Genomic DNA, 13,241 nt, shown 5'->3' with positions numbered 1-13,241 from the left:
TCAAATCATCTGTTTCCAAGACTGTTCCAAACGATCTAGTGGTGGCCAGCAATTTTCATCCTTTTTCGGATTGATTAAAATTCGATTACGTCGTTGAGAAATTGTCTATCGTGCGTCTTATTAGTCGGAATGTCATCAAACTACGTCCCACTAAGTACAAGGACATAAATTCCCGTCCCATTCATGTTAACCGTATTGATCTATTGTTTTCGAGCGATCCATTTCCATTCACTTTACCATACTACAATTCATTGAGAAAAAATATCACAATTTTAAGTCTCGCGTGGGGGAAATGTAAGTTAATTATTATAACATTTTTACAAAAGTCTTTTGAGAGAAGCGAACAAAGGGCAAAAGGCACCTGTTATATTAATCGATTAATGATCGCAAATTACATGTTTTTGTCTTATAACTGTCTTATCTGGGCGCATTTGTAAAGAAGCCTTATGTCCAAATGCTTATTAAATGTCCCACTGTATACATTCAATTAGGTTTGGACAATGGAAACGTCCCATAGGTTAGTTCCAAATGACGAAGCAAGCCGTAAATCAAAATTAATTATCCCCTCAGAAGCTAGTTTTGAGTTGAAATATTGCTATATCAAATTACAGAAATGCTGTCTCGCCCGACAAATTAAAGATGAGACAGGTAATGTAAACTCGAATTTGAGCAATGTCGTAAAAAGTCGTAAAATGCCAGAAACTGCTGTGCATTTGCCGTAAATCTGTCTTTTTTAAAAAATGGCGCAGAGACAAAATTCATGGACTAATGCTGGTCTATATTACATTTATATCATGTAGAAGTAGCTTTTTATCATTTCATAATGATGCATTAGCTTTGTACAGATCCGCGACGACATGGCGGTGGACGCAATTACATATATTAAGTAGATTCTCTCATCGTATCAGCATACACTTCAGGAGGTCACAAGACGTTTAAAATTTCTCCTAAATCTGAGGAAAGCTATCAAAAGGTGTTTAGCACTTCAAATTTAAATGAATGAAATAACGCGAGATAATATTAACACGAACTGGTTATCGCTGTATCCTAATCTATATAATAAATGCCAGACAGATTATACATATAACTGGACTGCCCATTATTTGCTTTAAAACTTGACCACTCGACTTGATCCTTCCTTACAAACACCTTACTTTCTCCAAATCCCATTGAGATTGGCAGAGATTTGTATTTGCATACTAACGTGATAAATACATTTTGTCAACCAGCACTCACAGTACGTTGGTATGGTTTTCTCATTCATTTTTCTATTATGTGACAAGGGATCCAGCGTAAATCAAACCTTTTTCATAGAGAGAGTGCATTACCAGCTGATTTATTGGACAGTGAGGATAAAAGCCTAAAGTCTCGTGTTAACAGTGCACCACCCCGACTACAAAAACACATTAAGCTAAGTATAATAAAAGGTTTTATCTTGAAGGCCTACCTGTTGAAAGAAGAGCAAGGGCTTCAAAACATTATGTTTGCTTTCATGTAACAACATAACTGGTCAAATGATGAACGTAAAGAATAAACTCAAACTGTTAAAACTTATTAAAATGATGGTTTCAGATGAATTTTGAAGGACGCCCAGGCCGAAGTACAAAAATCAACGAGAAACGAGATTGTCTGCATTTGTTACACCCTGTGCCATCTCTTGCATAATTGCCCCATATGAATTATTTGATGTATGATTTCTCGACAGTGAAGTGATATGCATATTTAACGAATTCAGGTGTTTCATTTTGGAATGAAATTAAGATACAATCTGCATTGGAGACGAATGTGCATTAATAATACATTAAAATGTATAAATTGTTTTAACACAATGATTTTTACTATGCAAAAGCATTTGCAAATTCAGTACTTGGTTCCTTATTAGGGGGTTAAATTTCAGAGAAGAGTTCGAAAGTTGTTTTTTTCTGCACTTGTTTTCTTTCTTTTTTTTTCGTCTGTTTAATCTTTAAAGTCTTGTGTCAAGTTTGTTTGAAGTTTAAAATCCATATTTAACAAACAAATGCTTGTATCTTTAACATTAGATACTTCTCTGTCGTGGAAACAAATATTTGTACGAATAATTCTTGCATAATCTGGGAGGCGCATAAAGAAACTATATTTAAAATACGTTTCATGTAGTTGCACAAAAAAAATAAATTTTCGTCCTCAGCGGCTTATATTGATCAACAAAAAGCGTTTGATATTAGCAGGAATATCTCGCTCTCCGGGTGTCCACGTTATTTTGATTTTTTAATGATTACATGATGATTTTCGGGGATTAAGGCAAATCTAATACTTCTTTTGAGACGATAAATCTTAAGAAGTAAAGTTTTTGTTAACTTTAAGAATATAACTTGTTCGACAAGTATTGAACGGTTGCGCAAGAAATCAAAGATCTATGAGAGATATGCAGCTTTTCCCTTACAAAGATGTCTTAGATGTTTAAAACTCAAGGGGATTTAGGATACTAAGGTCGATTTCCTGATATGCACTTCTCTTTTTTTATCAGAAAATGCATTTTCAATCAAAAAGTGACGCATGACATCATACGCCTACTTTAAAATGAAACAAGGTTAGCTTTTTGTAAAAGCTAGTGAGCAGCCGTTTTAATATTATGCTAATGTTCAACATAAAATCTGAAGTACATATCATGGTATGCCATTGAGCATGTACGCAAAAAGGAAAGAAGAGTCTCTTTGGGTTTTATATACTGCAATAGCTGGTTCTTAGCTTTACAATGCATTTGCAATCGCACGCAAACGGATAGCTGCGTAAAAGGATTCCATGGGATTCGAGAGCTTCGGTCTTTTTCATTGTTTTATACAAACATTTCCTATCGTGATTCGACCCATCGAAACGGGCCGATGTATACCGGAATAAACCAAGTCGAAAAAAACCTGTGTTCGTGTAAGGAAGGAAAAGAGTTTACAATCAGCTGAGTACTTGCACAGAATCGGCCTATTTTTAACAAGATGACACAGAAAAGAATTCAAAGTATGGTGCAACCATGTTTCAAAGATCCTGTTTGCCCGGAATTCGCAACATAAGACAGCAACAGAACGACATAAACGTTATGCTACATAAAAGCTAATATTTCCACTTCTGCAGATACTGGTGATATTGAATATGAGCTATATCTTACAGACCAGACAGGACTTTCAGTCACGTGATGTTTGGCACATATTTATCGTTACTTCGTCTGGTCTAGAAATACAGTAGCCGAGAAAATACTCTTAGCAGACGCATTGTAATAAATGGGAATTAAATGTGAAAACATCACCCATGCATTTTATCAATTTGGAAAATTAGAAACATCAAAGGTATTTGATTAGAGCGTTGCAATGTGATAATACGAGAGGATTAGTTGTGTATGGCACTTCTTTATCTGTTTCCCCCAGACTCTTTAGACAGTTTTACCGATTGTACGACTGTAGTAACCAAAATCACAGACCTTTACTCTAGCAACAGACTGGGTTTTCAACATATCATTTCATAATTTCCATTTAATCTTTCAAGCTGAACATTTTTCTCTAGATTGGCACCGACCGTTAGTGTCTTTTTATCTACACCTTTGTCATTGTCTGTACCAGCACATCTTCAACTCTCTGATAGAGGAGAGAGCTAGGGCTGGATTTCAGAAGAAACTATAGCTATGACAGTAGGAAGATGACAACGGACAGCATTGTATGTCTGATTCTCTCCACAAGTTCATTATTCTAAAATGATTGGGAAAACTTGGAAACTGATTAGGGCGAAGTGTGTAGTTTTCGACTGTAGAACTTATTACATGTGTTAATTTTAAAATTTTGGAAACCAGTTTGAACTGACCAAATATCAGAAGTAAACTTATGAATTGGTATACCCACAACAATTATATATATATGAGAAATAATGTTATACAGTAGCTTAAAGCTCCATTTAGAACATATGTTTTGAAGTAAAACAATTGTTTCGAGGCAATAATTGCCCGTTAAATTGAAAATAGAAAATCCTGCCAAAGATTTTAACGACCGACGATCTTTGCAGGAAACACCATTCATTTAATTGTCTTGTACCGAATGCACGGTGTTACTATAACGACAGTCAGAACGTAATTAATAACATTGATTAGAAAGTGAGTAACCATTTGACTCATTGTCGGGTCTAATATAGATCAGACTCTCTGTGTCTCTAGGTCTGTAGAGACACGAACCTATATTATACACATGCAATGTACAATATTGTAATACATTCGCACGACAGCTTACATTCCCCTACATGATCAAATGCATAAGGTGTTGAATGTATATGACAATAATCACGCTTTTGTGCGTTTAGAAGTAAAACCATAGATGCACACGTGCACACGTGCATAGTAACTTCTGTACTCAATATTTGCAAAGATGATGCATGTGTCGGCTGCAACAAGCTATCTGATACACCAAAACGTATATAATATTGCATTTACATTAAATATGTTTCACATTTGTTTATCTGGAGAACCATAATTGCTAATGTAATTGCTGCAGCGAATATAATAAGCTAATGGTATCTTATGTTTACTCCAGACCGCAATCAAGAAACATTTTGTATCCATATATCCGGATAATTGTAAACAGGATTTCCCATTAATCCTTACCGTGCTAAATTTCTGTAATGAACTTGTCCATCTTTCAGTGTGGACAGTACCATTAACTGTAAAAAGGAGTGTTTACCAAAAAAGATACTGACTGAATGGCGAACAGTGCAGATTTTGATCAGACTGCACGGATGTGCAGGCTGATCATGATCTGCACTGGTCGCAAAGGCAGAATCAATCGTGTCCAACCTGATAAGGATTAATCATTATTATTCAGTTATACTTTCTTTTGTTTGGTTGGTTTGGACTTTTTTGCAAAAGTAGTTGCCACTCTTTGTCTAACATATGCTGTGCTGTAATTGATGGTAATTTCACATATACAAATTGTGATCTCTAAAGAAGGAGTTTCATCTAAAATAATGTTTCCAATCAAAAACGAAATATATAGACCGGATATCAGATTTCATTGTAAGTGAATTGGAATTATGTATACTTTCTTTGTGGTGGAACGTTGTATATAGCATCTTATTTTGGCCAGAATGTCTGTTAGATTAATTATAGGCGAACGTTCACGTCTGTATGAAAACACTTATAAAAAGCTACATTTTTGTTTGTTTTTAATTCAGCAATCAAACCTACATATAAAATATTCGTTTACTGTAGAAAAGTTCGATCTGTGATCGACCAGACATGGTCATTAAATACGTTCGTCTGAAAACTGCTTTAAAAGGCAACATCATGTCATGTTAATATATTAAATTGAATGATTGGTCTGAAAGCTGTTATATCTATAAATTTAAAAGATGTAATAATGTTTTTTAAACGAATAGAGAGAAATGTACTTTTTTGATCAACGACTAGTCGGCGTCGTATAAAACATAAAAATGGTTGGATTTCATATTAATTTAATACTAAACTAATTTAACGCTCGGCATGAGTTCATTCGAAATATTAGTGGTTTTTATTAATATGATATGATCATAAGCAGACGTAGTACTTTACTGTAATAAAAATACCCCGAAAGGAAAAATAGTCCATTGCTGAAATGTTAGATCTGTCGCTTTGAATGGAAATGATAATAAAACTCAATGGGCGAAAATGATTTACTAACAGGGATTCAGTTTATTTATGCCCTATTCTGACGTTTCTTAATACAATTAATAAAATAGTGATTTTTTCTTTTCACTGTTATTATATTTACCCCCGCAAGAAACCTAGGTGCTACACAGCAAAAACTACAAAAGCCACCGATATGAAACTAAAGCACGTTAAAATGTCATAAAAGCGGTAAAATTGTTTTAAATTATGTAAAATGTTCGAAAATATGATCGTTGACAAGTGTGTGAGAAGTAGTTAGTAAATAATTACCGACCAGAGGCTGAATAAATAAACGAAAACATAAAACACCTGGGTAGATTACGCGATCCGTTACAGACGGTCAAACTAAATTTATATTTGGTCCTGATCACCCATTTTCCTTGTCTTGTTCACGAAGTTCATGTAGCGCGTTACTTGTCGTGTAGCGACATCATATCAGTAAAAATTAAATATTGATTTTTTTTTGTTAGATATGTCCTGTGTAATGAGATATGTGATGTGTAAATGAGTTTAGTACGCATAATCTTAATCAGACGGGCTGTGCCTGCAACGCAGACATATTACCTCTGTTTGGCCTTAATTCGGTTTGAATATCTCATAAATGCACAAGCATGCACAGCAAGTGTGTTTTTTTTGCTTTATAAAGCAGAGTAATGGAAAGAAAATGTTGCTGTGAAAACCGATATGAGGTGTAGAATTACATATATTTTGTAAATTTGGTATGCATTAATCCAGATAGTTCACCCAAAAATGTTTATCTTGCAACATTTCTAGGCCAAGGTGGTATGTACAGTAATATCTCAACAAACTGCTAGTTATACAAGTTTGAAAAAAGCTATGAAAAGATGTGTCCTAGGATAGCCAACTTTGGAGAGAATTCCCAAGATTGGTTCCTTCTGGCAAAATACTGAAACTGATCAAATTGCCAACTTGGTTGCATACTATGGATTAGCTGCCTTCAATACACGACCGGATAGCAGCTTCAAACGTTTTAATGCGGTCTACATTAAAGATATCATCAAAATTGAAGATTCGTTTAATTTATTTTTTTGTAGGCTCAAACTGTGCACTTCTTTGTTGATTATCAGAAAAAAATGTTTTCAAGCATTCAAGGTTTTTTCTTCTTCAAAATTTATATTTGTTTCTCCGCGATGCCAGTACTGTTGTTTTTTTGTTTTTTTTTTTTTTTTTTGTCAAAGAAAAAAGATTCCAACTTCAAGATAAGATAAATGAACTCGGTCGTGAATATCATGTCTCACAAGGTCTTTTTATTTTTTATATAGGGAAATTAAAAGAAGTGTTACAGAAAAAATGGTTTTGGAGCAGCCAGACGAATATACGATGTAAAAGTGTAAGGATTTTATTTTTCGGATATGTAATATTTTTGGCTAACCAGCGTTCTATCGTAAAGTGACAAAAAAAAAACAAAACAAATAAAAACGAATAAAACGTATTCGTTTTATTTGCTTTCGGAATTTAATAAAAGCAATTACCATTGTGTTTTTGTCGGCGGCAAACATTTATAAGTGTAGTAAATTTATTTTATTTCCCCATTTTTTGTTGCTTCTGTGAATGAAATTCTCTGCAAGGGACATGTTTATTTGACCATGTCAAGGACCACTTCAGCGCGGTGTTTTACAAATAGATCGAATTTTGTCTTCAGTTGCTCGCGGCACTTTCGTTACAAGATGAAGACAAAAGAAGAAGTTCGTAATTAACTGAAAATGGGACAAAATTTTGAAGCATTTACGCCTTTTATGTCTATAAACTAGTCATTAATGCGGAGTTTAGTTGACAAATATCTCATAGCCTTTGGGAAATTCAATTACTCTCAATGCATTTTCGGCAATTTAGAATAAGCAATTTACAGGGTGCCTTAGAACTAAATTGCGGCTTAACATGACACTGAAAACAATAAATTAGTACATTAAGCCTATAGTTATAAACAGGAAGTTAGAATATATAAATACAGCGATATTTCTGGTTTGCATCTAAAATCAATTTTAAAAGTGATCATCTGTTTTGAGAAACACCATTCTGTGGCATTTAGCAGGTTTCCAAGATCTTCGAAAAGCATTACGTAACTGAAACAAATTGAAGTTTAAACTGCAGTTAAGGAAGTGTCTTCTTTTTTTTGACATTAAATTTGGCAGTACTCTTGATACCATCTGTAAATGATTTAAATGCCAAAAAGCAACAAAAAATCGTCAGGCCAAAAATGGGTTCTTGTTCACACAGAAATTTTGATACGATTCCTGACAAAGATGTATATTGTGTAAACGATACCTACCTCTACAACTGACAATAACCCACAGTCCTTTTTTTTTTTGCAAATATAGCCTCGACTCACACAAAATATGCACTTACCATCTACACTTTTACAAACTGTTAAGAAAATTAGGGAAAGATGGTCTCAGAAGACGTCGCAATATTGCCAGAACAGCGTAATTCAAAACACGGATACTATGAGTCTAGAATGTAGGATTTATTTGGCCTAACTTGTGTAGAGTTAATTCATCAACTTCGGCTGATGATTTTTATACAGGTAATGTTTCAAGCCTGTATGGGTATACTGAATGAGAAAGCATTTCTCAAAATTAAAACGTATTCAATATAATGCATTTCTAGTGCACATCCATGGCTTGCACACAGAGCGGGCAATGAAGCGTACTATTTAAATGATGCATTTTCATGCCCACCTGAAAGCATGAGGGACTAATCCTTACATATTATCATATCAATGGTACATGGAATGTAATATGTTACGTTTTAAAAGGGGGATAGAAAGACTGATGTAAATTGAAATGATGCAAATACATGTTTTGGCATTTAATAAACTTTGGTCTGACTTTTTAAAAACCAGACTGATATATGACATTTGAATACGAGATGGTGTTATAGTGAAAACTGTCAATGTCGACACAAATGATAATGATGATGATGATGGTTGTGGTTATGATGATAAGGATAATATTGTTGTTTTTGTAGTTGTTGTTGATGACATCGATGATGATGATGATGATGGTGATGATGATGACGATGGCAACAATGACTGACGACGCTTATGATGATGATGTTGTTTTATGATGGTGATGATGACGATGATGAAGATATTCCTGTTACGTATGCTGTAGTCGCTAATAAAGATGATGGCATCGATGGCGATTTCGCTGATGATATTAACAATTCTTCTCATCATAGCAAATGTCAAAATTATCTATATTGGAGGCAACAAAATATAGCGATGGCGAAAGGCTTATGACAATGTTGTTGTTGCAAATTGCAGGAAGAAATATTAATGATGATGAATGATACATTTGATAAAAAAGCACTTAATTTACTTTCAACTATGTTTCTTTCATCTTTTTTTATATAAAACCATACATAACATTGTCGGTAGGTACATGAATTAATGAGAATGTTTGAAAACAACATAAATATCGGAGTACAAATTTCCCGTGCACTTTGATCGAGGAAGATTGCGGTCCTACGAATGTTTCTACTCTGTCACCGCCTGGTAAAGATTTGCACACTTTTAAAGCGTCCCGCTCGCAGATTTTTGATCAAGATTGATCTGTTAAATACAATTGTAAATACTTTTCTTTTGAAATACGAATTGATTTCGAATTATTCCTCTGCATAGCATAAAAGTCATGTCTGAAAGTCTCAACGGTTTCGGCCTATCAACAACATTAAAAGTACGTACATAATACTTAAAATGCATGTTAAATCAGAGTACATGGGGATATTTGAAATTTTCAATTAATCTGCGGGTGAGTACTTTTAAAGTTTTCAAATTGAGGAAGTACACGAACTATCAGAAATACAAAAAGTATTTCAGTGAGCTATAGGCAATATCTATGTGCACAATGTGGAAAGATGTCTACTGCGTTAGCCAAGCAGTAAATATAAATTATAACATACTTAAATGATACAGTTGTGTTTATGTTATTAAAAAAATCGATATTTTAATACAAATCTGGAAACAAACCTCTTTAGTTAATATATGTAAAAAGCTAGCTGAAAATTTTGAGCGAGTGGTAAAAAAGTGAATGAAATAATTGACTGTAATCAGATGAAATGTCCTTTACAATGCAATTGGATATATCGATCACTGAAGACTGACTTAAAGAATGTTTAGGATAGGTTAGGAATATGAAATTACATTATACGTTTTGTTAATACACCGCGTATCATTTTCACTTAATCATAATAGGCTGATTCTTTTTATGAATTATTTGACATCTGGCAAACAGGGTGTGAAATGAATACTTCTTATATTAGGCTAGCAGGCCAATGTCTTGCGATATAGTAAGCAAAAACAATAGATTTGACACAATTTTTGTTGAAATTTAAGATACTACCCAAGATAATTGGAATAAATATAGAAATAATTTGAAATGTAGTTTTAACAATGTTACAACTAGGAATCCTAATTATGCATGGCAATGCACGTATTAAGCGTGTCTGTGACCTTTGGCGACATAAGATCTAGAGATTTTATGCAATTCTTACACTCATACGTTACAGCAGACGATAGTTCTAGACCAACCGCGAAGATAGGAAATAATTACCTAATTCTATTGCAGTACCATATTAGAGTATACTGTTGCACTATTCAAGGTGAACATGATATATTTAAGAAAAACTACTACAAAATATGATTGTCATACGAACTGAAGTGCATATAGGGACTGCATAATCATTTGACATCAGCTTATCCCGCCTTCATTGGGCCTACATACAAAAAAAATACAATAAAAAACTTTGGAAATCTGATTCTCGAACAAACGGCTGACGCTATTGATTAATTCTGCCAAGACACTCGGCAAAGTATTATTTTGCCCCAGTTTCTTAATTGAAACGAATTTGCTTTAAAAGTGTCTCCGTATGAAAATGCATTTTCAGCTACAAAATTGTTTACCATTACTGATACAGGTAAAATTATTTCTCAGTTTAGATGGAATAGAATAGAATAGAATTGAGTAGAGCAGAGTATAGAAGAGCAGAACAGAATAGAAACAGAATAGCTCAGAACAGAACAGAACAGAATAGAATAGAATAGAATAGAATAGAATAGAATAGAATAGAATAAATACAATGCAATACAATATAATACAATAGAATTCAATACAATAGAATGCACATCACTGAGTAAAGTAGTGTATTATGGAATAGAATGGAATAGAATAGAATAGAAGAGTATTCATAAAGATGTACAGCTGATTTCGTAACACCCAAACCTATACAATAGATTAATAAGTTATTTTCTAAAAATAATAAATTAAAATTGGAATTGCCAAGTGCTTACCTGTATCACCAAGGCAAGTAGAAGTGCTAAAGATCCGTAAAACTGCATTTTCCAGTACTCCTGTAAGTATCCAATTATAAATATAATTTCATGAACACGAGCACAGAATTTATCCCAAATGTCAGTTGTAACATGTATAACAAAAGGATTTCACCATTACATATTTGTAAATTTTAAAGTTTTAAATATGACATAATCCATGCGAATATATTTTATCATATACAATCCATCTTCCAACATTTGATTCACAACTAAACGCCCGTAATTTATGTCAAGTCCGATGTAAGAACTGCCATACTTTATGGCGAACTGTTTCTAATATATCAAAAAATGTCATAAAATTGTGTATCCAAGTCAAAGAGAGTAAAGCTGCACCGTCACAACAGAAGATTTATGGTTCTAATTTTGTTGCTGTGTTTTTTTCTCACTAGTTCACTTAAGAAAATCCCCAACTGCAAGTAATACAGCTCGATTTTTATTTCAAAAAATATATACTTATTATATAAACCGAAAATCTATACGTATAGTTAACGTAATGTTTCCCCCTTTTCAAAATATTGTAAATCCGTTTGTAAATTGAAAGTAAATAATACCAAAAGTATTTGTATTTCCTTTCAGCAAATATAGTTTAATTTCATTTCAAACTAATATTTTCATTTAATACATGTACATCCAATTAATACACATGTAATTGAAACGATAGCGTCCACTCCAATAAAGCGAACTGTTGATAGTATGAAACTCTAGCACGAAATGGTGAAACGCCGAAAATATCTACCGATACAATTTTACCTCTTAAATACTTCGGCGAAGGTAAGGTAAAAAGATTTTAGAGTTTTTTTTCCCACTCTTGACGGTTCAGTTGGTCAAAGCTTTTTGGTAGACCAAGATTTATTTTGCTTGGCTGAATGTTTTAAAGTGTTCGCATTTATATCAAACTGTTGTTTTACCAAGTAATTTACGTTAATGTATTTTTTTTTTTTTGTAAAGTGGAGGAGTTTTCAAATGAGCGATTAGAAAGAAGTCGCTCTGATGAATATAAACTCAAACAGGTGTCGTTGAGGGATATATATTTAGCTATTTGTATGGAAAAAACTGTAGAAAATAAACCTATTTCCCCCATTTCAAGTTAAAAAAGATTAAATAAGAGTAATGGTTGGTCTTATAATTTTACAGCTTAATTTTAATATATCGGATAGCTGTTTAAATAATAAAGCATAAAATTAAAAAATGTATATAGTAAAACCTTAGATCTGTAATCTATTCAAACAACTGGATAAGGATCGAACCACGATTTTCTCATAATGTACGTTTATTTATACTCGCCGCCGGGAGTCCCATATGGGCGAGAATATCTGCGCCTTCGTCGCTGATCGTAGAGCCGCAACGGGTGTCTTTTCATGCCGTCTATCGTAGTCCAGCTGGAGTACCACGCTCGTCGTTCGGACAATAACGTAGAGGAGGTAGACGGTCCTTCTTTGGGCCACAACCCTCACCATTTGTTGTGACTCCTGCGGTTGTCATCAATATAATTATGGTCACTTCCGGTGGAGCCGCATGCCTATTCCGCGACGTGCACGCGGCGAGAGCTCAGGAGTAGTTCTCATATGGGTTCCGCAGCTTCCATAACAATGCATTACCTTCTATTCTATGGATGCTGTGCCGTGTTCTGATGACCTTGTCATGGTTAAAATTAAAACAAAACAAAATGTTAAATATATGAAATATTATGCAAACTTATTTTTCCTGTTTTGAATAAACCATACCAAAAGCACTTGATGGCCACTTTCCCAAATGAGCCGTGCCATGGGAAAACCAACATAGTGGGTTTGCGACCAGCATGGATCCAGACCAGCCTGCGCATCCGCGCAGTCTGGTCAGGATCCATGCTGTTCGCTATTAGTTTCTCTAATTCCATTAGGTTTGAAAGCGAGCAGCATGGGTCCTGACCAGACTGCGCGGATGCGCAGGCTGGTCTGGATCCATGCTGGTCGCAAAGCCACTATGTTGGTTTTCTCATGGCACGGCCCATTAATAACAAAAGATATGTCATGATAATGCATACATTAATTTATGTTTTAATTATGGGTGTTATTAAAATGAAAATTTTACACACAGAAACCTGTCTCGCATGCAAAGTATCATTAGTGGAGGATTCTAGGTCTGTTACACTTTAATACAGAATGATAGAGTTCAATACATGAGTATATAATGCAAGAAGTAAAGGTCTAAAGATATTCTGAAATTAAGACAGAAAAAATGATTTTTTTTTTGTAT

The 13,241-nt window shown here is 34.0% G+C and overlaps 1 protein-coding gene across 2 annotated transcripts in view; it reads right to left on the bottom strand.

Annotated features, from left to right (window-relative positions):
- LOC123559423 (histone-lysine N-methyltransferase, H3 lysine-79 specific-like) overlaps window positions 1-11,802 on the bottom strand; it is a 41,623-nt gene extending 29,821 nt beyond the window's left edge. The window contains exon 1 of one of the 2 annotated variants that reach the window (XM_045351217.2): window positions 10,965-11,802. In XM_045351217.2, the coding sequence (XP_045207152.2) occupies window positions 10,965-11,012 (48 nt within the window). In that variant the 5' untranslated portion in view covers window positions 11,013-11,802. The remainder of the gene's footprint in view (window positions 1-10,964) is intronic. The other variant, XM_045351218.2, reaches the window with a different exon arrangement.
- Window positions 11,803-13,241: the final 1,439 nt, after the last annotated feature.

Source organism: Mercenaria mercenaria, chromosome 10 (assembly GCF_021730395.1).
Source record: "Mercenaria mercenaria strain notata chromosome 10, MADL_Memer_1, whole genome shotgun sequence".
Classification (NCBI taxonomy): Eukaryota; Metazoa; Mollusca; class Bivalvia; order Venerida; family Veneridae; genus Mercenaria; species Mercenaria mercenaria.
This window is presented reverse-complemented; position numbering and strand designations above follow the sequence as displayed.